This window comes from Phoenix dactylifera, unplaced genomic scaffold (genome assembly GCF_009389715.1).
Source record: "Phoenix dactylifera cultivar Barhee BC4 unplaced genomic scaffold, palm_55x_up_171113_PBpolish2nd_filt_p 002513F, whole genome shotgun sequence".
Lineage (NCBI taxonomy): Eukaryota > Viridiplantae > Streptophyta > Magnoliopsida > Arecales > Arecaceae > Phoenix > Phoenix dactylifera.
The window spans coordinates 11,774-31,660 of record NW_024069702.1 but is presented as its reverse complement, the minus strand read 5'-3'; the positions used below and the strand labels follow the sequence as shown (position 1 = coordinate 31,660).

The 19,887-nt window shown below is 41.4% G+C and overlaps 2 protein-coding genes across 3 annotated transcripts; both read left to right on the top strand.

Annotated features, from left to right (window-relative positions):
* The first annotated feature begins 8,535 nt into the window (after window positions 1-8,535).
* LOC103720269 (putative germin-like protein 2-1) lies at window positions 8,536-9,320 on the top strand. 2 transcript variants are annotated; one of them, XM_039123391.1, is made up of 2 exons: window positions 8,536-8,661; window positions 8,745-9,320. In XM_039123391.1, exons 1-2 carry the CDS (start codon window positions 8,572-8,574, stop codon window positions 9,318-9,320), a joined length of 666 nt encoding a protein of 221 aa, XP_038979319.1. In that variant the 5' UTR covers window positions 8,536-8,571. The 2 variants fall into 2 exon arrangements, with proteins under 2 accessions (XP_038979319.1, XP_038979320.1); XM_039123392.1 differs by having other exon boundaries at window positions 8,536-8,683; window positions 8,809-9,320.
* An 8,541-nt stretch (window positions 9,321-17,861) lies between these two features.
* On the top strand, window positions 17,862-19,104 carry LOC103699345 (putative germin-like protein 2-1). Its single transcript, XM_039123389.1, has 2 exons — window positions 17,862-18,074; window positions 18,216-19,104. The coding sequence occupies exons 1-2, from the start codon at window positions 17,963-17,965 to the stop codon at window positions 18,767-18,769; spliced, it is 666 nt and encodes a 221-aa protein (XP_038979317.1). The 5' UTR covers window positions 17,862-17,962; the 3' UTR covers window positions 18,770-19,104.
* The last annotated feature ends 783 nt before the right edge of the window (window positions 19,105-19,887 follow it).

Sequence of the window (19,887 nt, the reverse complement as noted above, 5' to 3'; positions counted from 1 at the left end):
TTTTCTAGTTTGGGTACAGTGACCCCCTCTACATAGATGGATGGGATGTATGGTCCATTTTGATACAATGGTCCACATCTCATAGTCTTGGGCTTGGATGAATATTCTCATCCTAGCCTTCCAATATGAGTAATCGGATCCATTAAAGAATGGGGGTCTTTGGGTGAACTGACCCTCAATGTGGGAAGATCCAAATGGGGTTGTCATTTCGATCTTTTACTCTTAGGGTAGAAGTGTTTAGGCTCTGATACCACTTGTTGCCCAGATAGACAATCCAAGAGGGGGGGTGAATTGGGTTTTAAAATAATTTTACAATTAAAACTTTTGTAGATGACTAATTAATACTTTTGCAAGGTGATTAATTAGTTGCTATGTGCTGTGAGTGAAATGAGAATGAGAGAAAGAGAGACAAGCAATCACAAACACGATGTTTATAGTGGTTTCGAAGCTAACCCTTGCTCCTACGTCCACTCCCCAAGTCTCACTTGGGAATTCACTATAATCCCTTGGATTACAGCCGATTGTTTTCCAAGCTCACAACCAAACTTGTTGTTTTACGAGCTCACAACGAACTCGGTCGGTTTTCTCAGGCTCACCGACTAGAACCAACCCCGATTGTTTTCCCGAGATCACAATCGAACCCTTACACGTTGGTTTTACACTCGGCTCACCAACCAACCTCTACACCCTTGATTCAATCCCCCGATTGAATCAAGCAAAGACAATATGGAAAGAATAAGAAACAAATAGAAAAACTGAGCTTCTTAAAAGCAGATTTGCTACAATATAAACTAGAGAGAAGTTAAGAGCCCTCAAACACTTTTGCGTTGGAGTAGAATAAGGCTTCTTGAACTTTGAGTCTCCTCTGGAATGTCTGATCGACTTGAATGCAGGAGGAGACTTCTTTCAATGCTGGGAAGAGGTTGTTGGATGGAGTTAATGGCGCTCTTCCTTCTTTTTCGTTGAAAGCAAGTTTGCAGAGAATAAATGCTTGATCTCTTTGAATGGAATGGTGGTTCTCTCTCTTGCTACAGTCCTCTGTGGCTATTTAAGCCATCCCCCACGGAAACTAGCCGTTAGACACCTTTTTCTGCCCATTCTGTACACTCTGCACAACCTGACAATGTGTCCGTTGGGGTCGGAGTCGACTCGCACGATCAGGAGTCGACTCGGCTGTAGCGGGAGTCGACTCATGCTTTTCTGGAGTCGACTCGGCAACTGTTCCGGATTTGAATTAAAGTAGCTTCTTCGACTGAAAGTCGACTCTCTTGACCCGGAGTCGACTCCCAACTTCTGGAGCTGACTTGCATTTTCGAGTCGGTCCTTCCATGAAATCCGTAGATCAACTTTTCAATTTGTCCGCTCGAGTCGACTCAACAGTCCTGGGATCGACTCGGCGCTCAGAGCCCGAACTCCCGATCTTCTGTCTTTTGCTCGTCCAGTCTTGGAGTCGACTCGAACTTCCCGAAGTCGACTCGGCTCTCAGTTTCCGAAACTTAGTCTTCTGCCTTTTTGTACCGCTGCCTTGGCATCGACTCGAGCTGTCTGGAGTCGACTCGGCTCTCAGAACAACAAATTGATCTTCTGTCTTTTTGGTCGCGCTGTCTTGGAGTCGACTCGCGTATTGCGGAGTCGACTCGAATCTCAGAGTCCGAAAACGTTCTCTGACTTTTGCCTTGTATCCACTGAGAAGTCGACTCTCACTTTCTTTGAGTCGACCTGCCAACCATCGGATCGACTCGCGTTCCACAGGAGTCGACTCGAATCTCAGGGTCGAAAGAAAACGCTCTCTGACTTTTCTGTCTGTAGCTTCTTGGAGTCGACTCATACTACTGCGGAGTCGACTCGGTAAACATCGGAGTCGACTCGCGCACTTCAGGAGTCGACTCGCTGACAGGTTTTAGTTGATGCTTTCTGCTTGTCGTCTGTTCTCAGTCGGAGTCGACTCGTAATGATCCGGAGTCGACTCGAGCCCGTGCCAGTGATTCTGATACGCTTGGAGTCGACTCGTAATATCCTGGAGTCGACTCAAGTCTCAGACTTTGGTTCAAACTGACTTCATACCTTATCCAAAATATCTTGAACCAAGTCTAGAAACACTTAGACACGATTTTTACTGAAACACTTAATTGAATTCATTAGTAAACATAAGATATACTCAAATGCTTTGAGCTCATCAAAATCAAATAGGGTTTTAATCAATCACTCCACAGCTACCTATTGTCAAAGGTCAGCGGCTTGTGATGAGGAACCCGAGCATAGTCCGTAGGGGAGTCTTGATGCCCGACACCCTCATGCCAACTGGTGTGAGAATTGTCGACTAATTGCCGCTACATGGAGGAATCATCACAGGAGTAAAAGTGCACAATATATACATTATCATTTCTTTAATGCAAAAAAAAAAACAAACAAAAAAAAAACAAAACAAAAAAACAAAAACAAAAAAAATGAAAAAAAAAATTGTATATTGACCTTAAGAAAGACAATAGTGTGAAAGCCGTCGTTGTAAAAATTCGAGTAAACTGAATATTACAGATAAAGCCCATGAGGTATTAAAGTAAACATCCACAGCTCTCGAAATCCTGCAGAAAAATGATTTTGAATCAGCAAATAGTCTTGTCCGACCAATTCTTGGAAACTACTAATATTAGCGATATTTTGGAGATCCAAAACCTTAGCTTGTGCATGGTCCAAACTTCACTGAGCACTCAAGTATAAATAAGTCTTACAACTCCCTAACGGAAAATTTAATGACTTCAACTCAAATTGCATACTAACCTAGAAATTGGGCTACTTAGTAATTAAAACCTGTGTGCTTTGAAATTCTTATCAGTTATGTACTTAAAATAAGACTTTCATTTCACAAACCAAATTTATTTGGGATTGAAGTTTGTGGGTAACTTAACTGCAAACCCTCACGAGACAACACTCGTCCACTAGGGTAACCTAGGGGTTAAAGGCTTGTTGCACGTACTAAGTGCAATCGTAATGCTCTACGAAAGTGAGTATTTATCTTAGTATATTTATATAATAAATAACACTTTTGCACTCTCATTTATCATTGTCGCACTGAATTGCTAGAGACTAGCAATAAGCTAGTTGGGGGTGTGATGAGAGTACAAAAGTGCGACCTACATATTACTAAAATTAGTGTTATTGTTAACCGATAATGATAAATTCACTGGATTAATATTATATTGGGTTTAACATAGATTAGTATAAATTAGAGATAAAATGCACATTGAGTACAAATTTGACTTCAAATCGGGTCCGAGTCGGGTTCGGATCCGAGTCGAGTTCGGATTCGAATCGGGTCCAATTTCTTTGTGCTTTTGGGAAAGAATTTTGGGCAAATCTAATTTGCCATATCATAACTATAAGGTGCTGGGTGACCCATGACTCGAAAGAATTGCACTTGACCTCCAAGATGACCCGTCTACAAGCCAAATTTCATATCACACTATTTTTTCTATATGACTAATTGAATGGAACTTGGTGTCTCCCAGCTCCTTCCAACGCAGCTATCCTCCTTCCCGATTCGCTTCCGTGATCCAGGCCGCCCGCGTCCACATCTTCAACGCCATCCTCCTCCGCGATTCCTCCCAGCTCCAGCCAGGATGCAAGCCGAGATCGCGTGCCAGCAGCCCACCTTCCGCTCCATCCCGCGCGTCTCCTTCCTCCCGACGATCACGCTCTCAGCTCTTCCCGGATCGTAGCCGCATCCCGACCATCCATGATTCCGCATTCTTCCCAGCAACCAAAGAAGGAAGTCCTCATTCGTGCCTTCCTTCCGTGCACCTCCGGCTTCAGCCCCCCTTCCAGCAAGACAGATCCTAAAACCGGAATCCAAGCGCAGATCCCTCTTCCGGATTCAAGCCGTTCGCATCCCCCTCTTGGCCCAAAGAAGGAAGCTCACAGCCTCCCAAATCAGCGACTCCCCTCACGCGTCCGTGATCTTCTCCTCCGCAATCGTAGCATCTCAGCTCTTCCGGCTTCAGCCCTTCCTCCGCATCGGAACCCCAGCCGTGATCCACTCCGTGACAGCTCGCCCGTGATCCCAGCCGCCCGGATCTCGTCCGTGATCAACTCCTCCCCGCGTCCCCACCTTCCGATTCCAGGCCGTCCGCAGCTATAAGAGGAGAAGGAGGAAGAGGAAGGGGGGTGTGCTCGGTTTGTGGGGGTGGGAACCAAAGGAGGAGCTCGGCTGGGTGTTGAGAAGAAGAAACAGAGCAAGGCTCTGTTCTTGGGAAGAAGAAAGGAATAAAGAAAGTTTTTATTTTGGGAGCTCCACCGTGGGAGAGAGAGGGAGAAGAAAAGTGACTTGTTCTACTTTCTTTTCTTTATTTTATTTACAAAAGAGAAGGAGTATTAGGTCTAATCTCCATTGTTATTTGTAATCGATGTTATTTTTATCAAATCTATCATTTCTTTTTCATGCAATCCTTGTTCTAGGTTTAGTTTAATTTCTGTTTTCTTCATGCAATGGTTTAATTTTTCTTTTTATGCAATACATTAAATTTTTCTTTATGCAGTTTCTTCTTGTTTTCATCCATTTTTATTTATGCCAAAGCTTTTCTTTGATTAGTTAAAAATATAAATGCTCTTTAAATCTAAGTACATGTCTTTTTATTATTTTTAAATAAAAAAATAATTCTCCAGTAGACTAGAGAATTCATCATCATCCCCGATATAATGTTTTTCTTCTATTATTCAAAAATCGATTTTGAATCCGAGTGAACGTTCTAATTTTTATGCAACTTCCAATCACCTCCCTGTGGATCGACCTCTTACAACCACTATTCTTCGAGTAGAACAGGTAAGTAGAAATTTAATTTAACTTTTGTCCGTCGGTTCTAACAACGATCTGTCTAGCATATTTTTAGGTGGACAAGAATCGGACGAACACTGCCCGTGGCTATCATCGTCGAGGCTGGGCCGACTAAGTGACCTGCAATGCTCTGATTCGAGATGAGGGCGGTGATTGACTCTCCCCTATTTAACAAGATAGAAGAGAGTCTTCTCTCTTCTTTCTCTCTCCTCTCTTCTCTCTCTCTCCTCTCTCTATTAATTTCTTTTCATTATAGACTAGGTTTGACCCTAGTTAAGGGCTCTGAACTAGTGTCGCTGCGACCATCCGTCATGCTAGCCTTAATCCGAATATTTCTGAGCACCGTTGGACTCTATTACCATGAATCCCTATCATGTTTTATGAACCATGGTTTGATTGTCCTTTCATGATTTGACTAGTTGGACTGGCCAGAGCCGATTGACCCAGATCGTCGGACGCTGCATCTAGTCGACCCTATTCATCCAAATTGTTAACCACCATTGGACCTCTAATTGATAACCCTTGATTTAAAACTCTTGATTTGATATATGATTTTTGATCAAATGAATTGGATTTTATTGCACTGACTGATTCAAATAATTAGGCGTTGTTATCTAGTTGGTCTTGTATATCTTTTTATACAATTCTATTTTCATGATCAGCCTTGGTTTTGTATGAGGCTATAGTCATCCAAGCAGAAAGAAGCCCGACAAGATCTTAAACTCTAGTTTCTCTCTTTTTCTATTTTTTTCTCTTAGTATTTTCTCTCTCTAGCTTGATCCGAAGAAATTTTGGTTAAAGGGACTCAAAGGGTAGTCTTAGATTACTACATGATGGTGGAACCTTTAGTGGATCAGTAGGGAGTTCTGGGTTGTCGGATATCTTGGATAATTTTTGATGTTGATTTGGTTCTATAGGATAACAATCTTTTGGGCAAGAAGATATTGAGCAGGATTTTGCGCACTCCGGTTTGGATTGTGGTACTTGTCTGGGTTCTTAGCAAAGTGGTAAGAATTCTTGTATACTGACCTGCATGATATAGATATTTTTGTACCTATATGTATTTTATGCTAATGATCTAGATAAGTAAGAAGCAAGAATGATTTTATGATCGTTTTGGTATTTAATTGTAATTGATCATATTACTTGTGATTGATAGTATGATGGGTGCATATATGTACATAATTTATACTTAAATAATAGGACTAATGGATATGGTGCTTTGGACTAATCACGTAATATTGATTGCCCTGTTACGGATGAAAAACATGACCGTGGTTAGTCTAAAGCCAGAAATAAAGTTTAAAAAAATTGATAGATGGATGTGAACTTGATTAAATGAATAAAGACTTTGAGCTCATCTCGTTATCATTGGTTGCCCTGTCACATGCTGAAAATATGATACTACTATTTATGCCATGACATGCTAGAAATGTAAAGCTATTATTTGTTCCATCACTGGCTATAAATGTGAAACTACTGGTTTGCCCCATCAAAAGCTGAAAATGTGATATTATTGGTTGCCCCGTTACAGGCTGAAAACGTGATACTATTGGTTGCCCTGTCATGGGATGGAAACATGATCAGAATTAGGCCCAAAGCGAAAAAAGACAATTTATTCAGATAAAGTTAAAAAGGAATGGAACAATGTATTAAGTAAAGAAAAAAACATATGTATAAGCATTGTTAACAGACGCAATTACATGTACAATTTAAATACATATTAGACGGCAAACAGAATATTAAGCATATAGAGCAAGTTTAAATATTAAGCACAAATTAAAGCTATAAACAGAATATTAAAGCATCAAGCAAAATCACCCGCATGGATGTATGCCGGCTGAGATCCGTAGCAGAGAAGGGCGGTCAGCCGGAGGAGGGTGGTCGACCGGATCAGTAAATGGCTTCGACAAAAGGAGGAGAAGGAGGAAGAGGGGAGGAGGAGGAGAGGCAAGCGGAGATGGGGATGAGGAGAAGGCGATACATCTGCAGGAAAGCTTTGCGGTGGGTACGGGCAGACGGAAGGAGGAGGAAGAGGGAGAGGAGGAGAAGGAGACCGGCCAGAAGGAGGAGAAGGAGCAGGAAGAGGGGGTGGAGGAGAAGGAGGCCATCTAAGAGAGGGAAAATGAGATGGGGACCAGCGCAGCGAGGAGGAGGCGAAGGCAGAGTTATTTGGGCTGAGAAGGGTCAATTTAGGGCTGAGAAGGTTTAATGGAAGGGGTGATCGGGCTATTTGGGGATAAAACTAGCTTCCGATGATGCATAGAAGTGTCATCCTAAGATTGGCTTTCGACGATGCTTTTAAACATGGTTGGAAGCCAATTTTAGGACGACGCTTCAAAGCGTCGTGCTTTCAACTTAGTTTCCGAAGATGCTTTTAAGCATCATCAGAATTCAATATTAACATTTTGGTTTCGCACGGTGCTAATAAGCGTCGTCTTAGTGTAATTCCTGCCCCGACGCCACTAAAAAGTGTCGGCAAATTTTTGCAGGGTGATTAAATTGCTAACGCTTCTTTTTAGCATCGGCGCATGAGAGTCGGAATATACTATTTTTCCTGTAGTATTGTTATTCCATTCCAGCTCTGCTTGTTCTTCCTCTAAGAGTTGTATTTCTCGACGGGTGTTGGTTTGTTCTGCTTTAAGGAATGTAAGTCGGTCCCGATGCGCAATTTATCTTTTGAAGCCTTGGAGGGGTAATTGATAGAATTTCTTTTTAAGCCTAAGAAGTGGCTTGTATAAAGCAAGGATTAATGACCTCCCGACTATTTCCAATTTCAAATAATATAATTTTCTTAGAATCCTTTCTTTCTTTATAATAAAGTAGCTAGATTTGTAATAATTTCTTTACTAATGATTGAACTTTAGATCAAAGCAATTTTTTAAATTGCTAATATATAGAAAACTCCTTACTCTTTGGATTCAAAAGAAGGGCCAATGAATAAAATTTCCTCTTGACTTTAAATAAAAAGGCATCACAAATCCGAATAAGTGCTGTTGAACAATATTTCATGGGTTTAATATGTAGGTGGATAGGGCGGTATAAAAAGGTCTGAAATGGGATAGATGTAAAGGCAAAATGGAATGGTTTCAGGGAGATAAAGAATATCTAATACTTTGAAATCTATTTCAATAGAGATTATTCACTCTTTTATAGTGTTTAATACACACACACACACACACACACGTATATATATATATATATATATCATGTGCATGAGTGCGTAATTTTAGATTCTTTATTCTTGCTATCTTTTTCATCAGAATTTTTTAAAAATCTTCAGTAATTTATGAGTCTTTGTTTTTAATGGAGATGTTCCAGAACTCAGAATTTCTGGCCTTTGTGTCGGAAAATAAAAAATCGTGAAGTATATGAGGACCCAACATGGCTCTGCCTCTAGCGAACGGTTTGTGGTTCTGGGGTCTGCCAGAGGTGGGTATATATTTATATATATTATAAGTAAACAATGTTGATCGTACATTTTTTTGACCATGTGCTCTAACACCAAGACTATCAAACCTTTTGATCTCTATGATTGGATACACACAATAGACTGCGTCTACGGCCTACAGAGCAAGTAGTTTGTGTGAAACCTTCATACCTAACCTCATAGACTCTTCTACTGCGTTATTAAGCATGACTGGTTCCATGTCCTGGTCTATATATACCGATCCTCTCCACGCCTTCTTATGCCGCCAAATACCCTGATTTCCTCTAAAGATTTAATTTCGTATAGGAAAGAGATGGCTTGCCATATCCTCCTCTTTGCTCTCCTTGCCCTGGCTTCCTCTCGTGTGATGGCCTCCGATCCCAGCCAACTTCAAGACTTCTGCGTTGCTGACCTCAAGTCCCCTGGTAATTACTCTTCACTCTTATCATTAATTGGTTAATTTCACCGTAATCCTTAGTTGCTTAGCTTCTTCCTTTGGATGCAGTCCTTGTGAATGGTTTTGTTTGCAAGCCACCAATGCACGTGACAGCGGACGACTTCTTCTTCTCCGGCCACGATATGCCAGGCAACACGTCGAACCAGCTTGGGTCCAAGGTGACGCAGGTGAATGTGAACCAAATTGCAGGGCTCAACACCCTCGGCATCTCCTTGGCTCGAATAGACTATGCACCTTACGGTCTCAACCCACCACACACCCATCCCCGGGCCACCGAGATCCTTACAGTGTTAGAAGGCACGCTCTATGTCGGCTTTGTCACAACCAACACCAACAACGGCAACCTTCTCTTCACTAAGATGTTCAAGAAGGGTGATGTCTTTGTGTTTCCCGAAGGTCTAATCCATTTCCAATTCAACTACGGTCCAACGCCTGCCGTGGCTGTTGCAGCCCTAAGCAGCCAAAACCCTGGAGTGATCACTATAGCCAATGCAGTCTTTGGATCAAACCCACTCATCTCTGATGCGGTTTTGGCCAAGGCCTTCCAAGTGGGCAAGGATACGATCAAGTATCTCCAGGCTCAATTTTGGGTGGATAACAACTAGTGAAGAAGGTCACAAACGGCGTAGTGCAAGTGTCAGCACATATGGTTCATCTTGTGAATTGCTTCCACAAAGCGATTGTTTGGCATATGGTTAAATAGGTGTCTGTTTAGTCGACCAATAAGAACACCCGCTGGTTTAGAGGTGTTCATTTGTTTGGTGTACGTGTATCGTATTCTATATAATTTAACTTCATAAGGATTAGAAATTTCTCTTTCTTATTATAGAGTTTTTTATATAAACGTATTGTTTGTAAAGAATATCAGGCAAGAAGAAGTCTGGAAACAGAGGAGAACAGATGCTACTGACTTCCTTTGAATGAATGAATAAAATACATGACTACAGTTACGATATATATAAGACGATCTGTTACAACAGTTTAACGGAACTGATAACCAACTAACTGTGATGAACAGTATTAACTAACTGCAGAAAACTCGGTTAACCATCAGCCGAAGATCAGTTCGGCAGTATCTTGAAGCTTTGAATCTCAACAGTCCCCCTCAAGATGGAGCATACAAATCATGAATGCCCATCTTGCGAATCAGGTTATGGAATCTGGCAGCTCCAAGCGGTTTCGTAAGTAGATCAGCAAGCTGAATTGTGCTGGATACATGAAATGTTTGAATTGTTCCTGATTGAATCTTCTCTCTTACAATATGGCAGTCGATCTCAATGTGTTTCATCCTCTCGTGAAACACTGGATTAGTGGCTATATGAATCGCTGCTTGATTGTCACAAAATAGTAATGCTGGTTTTGTATGTTCCACATCCAGATCCTTTAGAAGATTTAATAACCATGTAATTTCACAGCAGGTAGATGCCATGGAGCGATACTCTGCTTCGGCTGAAGACCTTAAAACTGTGCGTTGTTTCTTTGACTTCCACGAGATGAGTGATTCACCAAGAAAGACACAGAAGCCTGTGACAGACCTTCGCGTATCCGAGCAAGCTGCCCAGTCTGCATCACAAAAAGCCTTCAAATGAAGTTCAGATGTTAATGGTAAGAATAACCCCTGCCCTGGTGTGGCTTTCAAATATCTTAGTATATGATAAGCAGCTTCTAAATGTGGTTGTTTAGGTGAATCTAGGAATTGACTCAACACTTGCATAGAATAATTCAAATCCGGTCTTGTTATGGTGAGATACAACAATCGCCCTATCAATCTTCTATAAACGGCAGGATCTTCAATCGGTTCTCCCTCGAATCGACTTAATTTCAAGTTTTGCATCATTGGATATTTGGCTGGCTTTGAACCGAGGTATCCTGCATCTTCAAGAACTTCCAATGCATATTTTCGCTGACAGATAGATATGCCATGTGAGCTTCTAGCAATCTCAAGTCCAAGGAAGAATTTTAAGGTCTCCAGATCTTTGAGTTTAAACTGTGCATCAAGAACCTGCTTAAGATGATTTATGTAGACAAGATCATTACATCCAATTATTATGTCATCCACATACACAAGTATAGCAGTATATGAGCAGCCATTTCTCATTGTAAACAAGGAGTAATCTGCCTTAGACTGAGTGAAACCATGGGAAGTAAAGAATGATGATAATTTTGCAAACCATTGGCGTGAGGCTTGTTTTAATCCGTATATGGATTTATTCAGTCGACAAACCATGCGCTTTCCTTTCTCCCCCTGCTGCTCATAACCAGGAGGCAGATTCATGTATACCTCCTCTTGTAAATCACCATGTAGAAAGGCATTATTAACATCAAGTTAAAACAAATACCAATTCTTGACTGCTGCAACAGCTAGAAGAGTTTTGACAGTCACTAATTTTGCAACCGGGGAGAATGTGTCATGATAGTCAATACCAGCTTGTTGGGTGTACCCTTTGGCAACTAAACATGCCTTCTTCCTCTCTTCAGTGCCATCAGCTTTAAACATACGTTTGTAAACCCATTTACAATCAACTGGTGCTTTTCCTGCTGGTAATTCAATGATGGTCCATGTATTATTGACTAGAAGTGCCTTTATTTCAGCATCCATGGCTTCACGCCACTCGGGAGATATGGAGGCTTCAGCATAATCCTTTGGTTCAGTTGAGGAGGAAATGGACAAGGCAAAAATCCGATGTGGTGAAGAAAGCCCTGCATAACTCAGGAAGTCTGAAATGTCATGAGCTGTTCTTGATTGTGCAGTGGGCATTTGTTGTTGAGTGGACGATTGAGAATAAGGAGTAGATGATGCCAAGCTGCAATAAATACTCCTTGAGATAGGTAGGAGGATGCTTTAGTCTAGTGGATTTTCTGACCTGCTGATTTGGAGAATGGAAGAGAGAATGAACTAATGAAGGGTGTAGTCTAGATGACTGTCTAGGTATTTGGGTAGGAGGCCGAGCATGAGGTGGAATTGAAGGTTGATTTGTGGGTATGGTAATTGTAGGAGAGTGTGAAGAGGGAATTGAAGGAGAAGAGTTGATTTGGAATGTGCCATTGGGCGTGCCAGTGGGCATGCCAGTAGTTCACTACCAGAAAATACGCGTATAGTGACGGAAAATTAGTGACGGCCCATTATCAGTCACTATTTGTGACGGATTAATGACAGACAGAAATTTGGTCACCGTGGCGTGAACTTAGTGACAGATTAGTGACCGACCGGTCACAAAATACGCGGGTAGGGTGGGCGCCAAAACTTAGTGACCACCGTAGTGACGGGATATCTGTCACAAAACTGGTAACCGAAATTGCAACGAGATAGTGACAAATTCACCCGTCATAAAAATCGTAACTCAAATATTTATAAATTTTTAAAAGATTATTTTTGATAGTGACCGGGTGCTGAAACAGGGAAACTAGAGGTCTGTGTGTTGTATTGTTGAAGAGCTGCAGGCATATTTGCATTTGATGTAATGAAATGGGGACAAAAAATAGTATCATGAGATGAGGAATGCAGTGTTGAAGGAATGAGGCTATGCTGAAAGGGAAACACACTCATGAAATACAACATCCCGGGAAATGAGCATTGTTTTGGTCTGAATATCATAAACTTTATAGGCCTTCATACCATGAGGATACCCAATGAATACACATTGTTTGGCTCGAGGATCAAATTTTGATCGATGTCTACGTAGAGTAGAGACATAACACAAGCAACCAAACACTCTTAAATGTGTGTAAGATGGTTTTGAAGAAAACAACACTTCATATGGAGATCGGTTGGAGAGTTTTGGTGTGGGAATTCTGTTTATGAGATAAACAGCAGTGAGGATGCAATCACCCCAAAATTGTAATGGTAAATTTGCTTGAAATCTCAATGCTCTAGCAACATTAAGAATGTGCTTAGGTTTCCTTTCCACTACACCATTTTGTTGTGGGGTTTCAACACAACTAAGTTGATGAGTGATTCCTTTTGTGGCATAAAAATTTATCATGTTAGATTCTTGTCCATTGTCTGACCTGATGACCTTGACTTTGGCAGAAAACTGTACTTCAACTAAAGTGCAAAAGGATTGAATGATGTTTTGGGTTTGGGACTTGGACTGCATAAGATATACCCAAGTAGCTCGACTGAAATCATCCACGATGGTGAGGAAGTATTTGGAACCGTCAAGTGAAGGTGTGGAAAAAGGTCCCCATATGTCACAATGGATCAATTCAAAAGCAACATTTGAAACATGGCTTGTGTGTGGAAAGCTTAGTCTCTGTTGTTTAGCAAGAGGGCAAACGACACAGTGATTATTCATGCCAACATGTATTTCCGGTACAGATTTATTTAGCATGGTAAGGTGAGGAAAAGATAGGTGTCCTAGCCGACGATGCCATAGATCAAAAACATGGGAACTATCAGTCAAACTTGCAGAGGAAGATAATGGGGAATACATGGAGGTGTTGGCAACAGGTAAGGATTTCGGTGCTGTTCCAGCAGCAGAAGAAGGAATCGTTGCATGATTGTTGTCTACTTGAAGGTGGTAGAGGCCATCTTCAAGTTTCCCCATTCCAATCGTCGTCCAACTCAACAAGCCCGGTATAAAACAGAGATTCGACAAGAAAATCAGGCAACATTGATGCATTTCTGTCAGTTTGCTGGCTGAAATGAGATTGAAAGAGAAGCTTGGAACACAAAGAACATCCTTCAAAATGAGGAATTTGGAAATCCTGACTGATCCTGTATGAGTTACAGGTACTCTCTCTCCAGTAGGAAGTCTAACAGTAGCACTTACTTGAGATTCGATGGTAGAAAAGAAGGAGGTTGAACACACCATATGATTCGTGGCACCGGTATCAATGATCCAAGGAATATGTGCTTGATTTTGAGCTAAGGTGCTCATCGAACAAGTAGAATTACCTGAGAAACCAGCTGCTGCAGATTTGATCTGTAAATTCCCGACCGGATTTACTGATGGTTGTGATGACTTTTGCACAGCAGTGCTTGGATCATGGGATTGCAGTTGAGGCTGTAGGATGGAAAGAATCTTGTGACACTGCTCCGGGCTAATCGTGACCTTGGAGAGGTCAGGCAGGTATTCTGGCATCGAGGTGTATCAGATCTGGTTTGCCACAGAAGGTGTTCCTCCTTTTTCTTTTGTGAACTTGAAGCCGGGTGGAAATCCATGAACTTGAACAAGGGAGTTGCTGGATGCTGGTTTACTTTGACTTGGTAGTCTGTTTAGTCGACTGTATCTTGATGCTGGACAATTGGAATCAACACTAGTATCTATTTTCTAGCCATTACTGGGAGTGCTCCTGTGTCATTGTCTTCTAAAGGAAGCAGGTTGTTTGCTTCTTTCCTAGCCTTTCTCCAAATTAAGTACTATATCAATTAATGTACCATAATTCAGGACACTATCTGGTGTCCCAGTTATTTGAACTCCAAGATCAAGCTTGATTTTGATGTCCCAGTTATCACATAACATCATCTAATTTAACCTTTTATCTATTTTATAATACGAATAAATTAGATAAAGCTATTAGAAAAGTATTTTGCCAAATTTTTTTTTATGGGCCAGCCATCAACAAATTTGACAGGAAAAAACTCTATTTTAATTTGTAGTGAAAGATTCTAGTTTACAAGAAAGTCTCTCTTTTTCCTTTTTTTTTATTTTTTTTTTATGATAAGAGAGGTAATAACCACCCTACCTTTATTAAGGAATTGAAAAAGGAGATATAATAGATGATGCTCCAACTGCTACACCTAAGAGGGAGGAGTAACAAAGAGTGGAGATATACAACTTCAGAAAAACCGAGATAGAGTAGGTATTACAAGCTTTCATCAACTGAAGGAAGAGAACCATCTTGACTTATAAAAGGAATAGGGTAAAGAAATCAAGGGTTGAAAACTGGTCTGCACTAGCTGAAGGCTGAAAGTATCATCATTTGAAGGCATAGATGACTAAGAGTCTGAAAACAAAGATGACCGACAATCCAGTAGTTTAGAAGCAAGTCAATCCAACTAATCCCGAAGTTATGACTGTTGTGGTTCAAATTTGGCCCGAGGGAGACCACGCCGGTGGAGTCAAGGGAGCTGCCAGTGATTGGAAGGAGAAGACGGGAACCACCTCCTGTGCGACGGCTGCGGACCTGCACAAAGTTTCATCAGTATTTCCGGTGAGGGCCCTTCGACGATCAAGTTGGAGTGGAGTAGATTTGGTCCAGCCCAAAAGTCCTTTACAAGTTACCTGACCGAGCTATTTATAGTCTCGATGGAGTGGCACAGGTGGCAGAGGCACTGTCAGCCTTCATCATGAGAGGTCGGCTTGATGGGTAATGGGAGTAGCTTGGCTTCCTGGGTTCCGAGGCATGCTCGGTGGAGCGCTCCGAGCTCGAAAGTCGGAGCGTACCGCTGAGGTAGGCGGCCCGAGTTTAGTTGGGGAGGGTCGGCGAATACTGGAGGCACCCCGAACTTGGTCTGGGGAGTCGAAGAATGTCTGAAGTTGGTGGAGCCTTCGGCGGAGTCTCGAAGTCGAGCTGACTCGGGGCAGAAGTGTGGATTCGACTGGTTGGCGTTGACGTTTATTGGGCCGAAACTGGGCGGCCTTTTAGTTGTGGGCTGGACGATCCATTTTTTTCCCTATTCTTTGCCCTCCACTTCCGAGGTCGAGCTGCCTTGCAGCTCGGACGATGGAAGTAGGCAGACTTCTAATCGTCCAGTGCTTCAATCACATAGGCAAGAAGAGGTGTGTACCAAACTAGGTATGCCTTGGCATATTTCTTAGCCGAGAGCTTGACGTCGGACTTGGGAGGTTTGAGCTGCTAGATTTTCTTGAGTAGAATCTGCCGTGGAAATTTTTCAGTGTTCCACGTGGGCATTCCTTTCTGGAGGTTTCGATTATTAATTTTCCGTCCCCCGAAGCACTCCGACTGGCGAAACAAGCCGGCCATTAATGCTCCCTTCTCCGAAGCGTCTCGTCTGGCGAAATGCGAGAGGTCAGCCATCAGTATTTCAAGCTCCGGAGCGCCCTCCATAATGATCGGCATTTAGTGGGGGTGATTTGGAGATTTTTGTTGAGGCCGTCTTATGGCCCGCCATGTGGCAGATCCCGGGTCGTCGGATCATTTAGGTTGCATGATTGCTAAATTGAAAGTAAAATATAAATCCATTGAAGGTTGAAGGATTTATTAAGCCTTTATAACCACAGCTCTAAATTTTTATCTAACATAGGAAATTAAGAGATGCCTATAGCACTATGGGTAACATACCTATTATACGGTCAAATATGTTGAGTCCATTATAACAAGTGACTATTGATACTATTTCATGAGAATGATTGTCTAGAAATGCTTCCCTCATCTTGAGGGGAAAGTAAAACTGGCATCGGGGGAATTTGCAAGTCTATAATCCTTCCTTCTAACATATCTGGAACCTTACCCATCGAGAGTCTATTTATTAGCTTAGTCTGAATGCACCATAAAACTACTAGAATTATCCCTTTGGCAATCTCTTCTTCCACTTGGGTCATGGCCGTGAAAGTTCTCAAATTTTCATCCATGTTGAGATGCTTGTAAATCCAATGTGAGAAGTGGATATCTCACGGATGTTGTCTTCTTGAACTTCAATATTTTTTCTTCCCCCAACCATTTCAAGCACTATCATCCCATAACTATAAACAATGGATTTGCTAGAGATGCCTCTAAAATTCCTTGAGAAGACCTCAAGGGCAATAAATGTAGCCTACAGTCCCTCAAGATTTGGCCATTGATATGATTCTGCCAGCCGAGTGTGAGGACCCGTGCGGGCGTGTGTTTAGTCCTACATCGGTTATTCGCTGGGTAGATCTTGGTTACTTATACAGGATCACGGAACCCAAATAATACCTTCCGGCTAGCCATTTTGGGTGAGATCCTGGGTTGTTACAAATGGTATCAGAGCTTTCCCGGCCCATAACCTATGTGTACTAGGGGATACTGCAGCACGGATCCATTGGGGCTGACCATGGGCCAATCGTGGTGTTTGTGATTAGATTTGAATAGATTTGAACCCTTAGCCTGACGCGGACGTCAGGGCTTGAACGGGGTGAGTATGTGAGGATCCGTACGGGCGTGTGTTTAATCCCACATCGGTTATTCGCTGGGTATATCTTGGGTTCTTATACAGGATCAAGGAACCCAAATAATACGTTCTGGCTAGCCATTTTGGGTGAGGTCCTGGGTTGTTACATCGAGCGACACTATTTTAGCTGGCCGAAAATAAGATATTTTTGGATATTGCAGCCATGGTAGAGATAGTCTAAGCCTCGTGCATTACCAATTTCAATCTCCAATTGTTTCACGTCCATTCAAGATCTAGAATAATTTGTTGCTTAATATAAATGAATTTTTCAAGTGATCCATTAAGTATGATCTCATATATGAGAATTCTAGTGAATGCGTCCGAACACAAGTTTAGTAAACTCACAATGTTGTTATGATAAGCGCAACCAATGCTGATAACCTCGATGAAGAATTCCCTGTATTTGCATTTAGAACTATTCAAGTTCTTCGCTGCCACCATAACTACATTGACCTTTTCTGTGACGGAAGGAAGAGGTCATCTTGAAGTTGCTAAATCTCATTGTGGCCAAGTATCGGAACAACTTCATGAAGGCTCCCAGCTTTGGATCTTTCTTTGAACTGTTCAATTTTCTATGGCAACAAAAATAAAGTTGGAGGAGGAATGTCTCAATAAACAATTGATGACCGTATCTTTAAATTTATTAACTTTTTTCATGTTCATCACATAAGTCCATACTAGCATAAAATTAAACAAATAAGTAATTGGTTAAATTATAATAAAAATGGCTGGACTAGTTCATGATTAGACTACGAAACAAGCCTTATTATCTATTTAGCTGGCCGAACCGTTGTACCGTCAAAGGCGGCGAATATTGATCTATTCCATCTGCTGTTTCTCACCTACCATCAATATGGTTATAGATCAAGTTATACTTCGTCTTTGGGAACGTTGCCTTTGGCCACGGTCTACTGGAATTGGTGGACAACTGAAACCATTTTATTACTACTTTATAAAACAATACAGAGCAAATCACGACCACCCTTCCTGACTACTTCAACGGTCTAACCATCGCATAAACCGGGTCCCTCATCCCTCCACTCTCTCTATATATATCTATCTACTCCAAGCCATCCCAGCGCATCGAGCTTCGATCTAGACTCTCGAGTTCCATTCCTCCTGCACTCTCTCCTGCTTAACCGAACAGACATGGCTTCACGCATCCTCCTCCTTGCTTTCCTTGCGCTGGTTTCTTCTCACGCAATTGCTTCTGATCCTAGTCCCCTCCAGGACTTCTGTGTTGCTGACAAAACGTCCCATGGTAATTATATATATTCTTCCGTTTTTTCAAGTTGGGCAAAATTTCTTACTCATCCACAAACTTATAAGTAGGCTTTCGAACGAGGTTCTTCTCAAGTTTTTCTATCAACCTTGGTGAATTATGTTAATTTTTATTGTGCAGTATTTGTCAACGGTCTTGCGTGCAAGAACCCAAACGATGTCAGAGCTGATGATTTCTTCTTCTCCGGCCTCGACAGGCCTGGCGACACTGCAAACAAACTTGGATCGAATGTGACTTTAGTTAATGTGGAGAAAATTGCAGGGCTCAACACCCTTGGCATCTCATTGGCTCGCATAGACTTTGCTCCTTATGGCCTGAACCCACCTCACATCCACCCTCGGGCGACAGAGATTTTGACGGTGTTGGAAGGCTCACTCTATGTGGGTTTTGTGACTTCCAACACGGACAACCGTCTCTTTGCCAAAGTCATCAACAAGGGTGATGTGTTCGTGTTCCCCCAAGGTCTAATTCACTTCCAGTTCAACTACGGGACGAAGAATGCTGTTGCTATTGCCGCATTGAGCAGCCAAAACCCTGGTGTGATCACTGTAGCCAATGCGGTGTTTGGGTCGAAGCCGCCCATCTCTCGTGACGTTCTTGCAAAGGCCTTTCAGGTGGACAAGAAGACTATTGACTGGCTGCAGGCTCAGTTCTGGATGGACAACAACAACTGATAACTCTTTCTTTGCTACAAGGATTGCTCCGCTGATTCATTTGTATTATTTTGATTGTTACACTTATTCATTTGCATTCTTTAGCACAAATAAGCAAACAATGAGTTGACAATTCTACAGCAATAAAGGCAATTTATTTCCCAGTAGGAGAAAGTGCTTCTTGCTTCTGTTTTTATTTTTCCTTTTGCTGTAACATTAGGTCAAGATGTTTGTTGGACTTGATATCACAAATTGCTTATTCCTTTATCCACCAACTTTATGTTTGTGAGCGGATAGGATGAATTAAGCCATAGGCATCATAGAGGAAAAGATGGATTTTACTGAATGGAGGACTGAAAAAGGAAAAGTATTTGGATCTGGATTGTCTTTCAGCAGCCATGGCTTCAAAAGTTTGGCAAAAACAGAATAGTGGTGTATGACATCCTCCGCACAGATTTGAGAAGCACCTACTTCTAAGCTTCTGTCTGGACTCAGGCTACTTCTAATTTTGACTATTAGGAAAACAGCTATTCCTATCTCCATCTCTCCTCTATCCCTGGCTGGAGGAAGAACAAAGTTGAAGGGACGCAACAGGCGTAGCAAACCGATATTTTTAATACAAATCAAATTGGATTATTGATCCAATATCTTGGTTAAATCGATCTCCATTTAAGTTTTTAATAATTATATCTTAGACTAGTGGCTGGTTATGGTGCATTATTTGCAATATTTCCGAACCCAAACAACTTCCAATTATTTACCTGAATTGGCTGATCATGTGACTTGTTCGGTAAATAGTTCTGGCCAGATAAAGTTGAAAATAACTTGATGAACTCATCAAAAATTGTTAAGTACAACTAGAATACATAATAGTCGATTTGAAACCTTATTACTTCAAAATTTTATTAGATTAATATAATATCTATTTTGAAAATTATTTAAAGACATACTTACTAATGAGATGTTGTTGTTGCAAAAAATCCAAATCAATTTACAACCATACTAATTTGTCACACAAATAAATCATAAATAAATATCAATATTGAAAACTATTGGTTATACAATAATGTATAGGTGATATAATTTATCTTATCGATAAATAGCATGTGTTCTATAATAAAACTGTATATATTACCAAT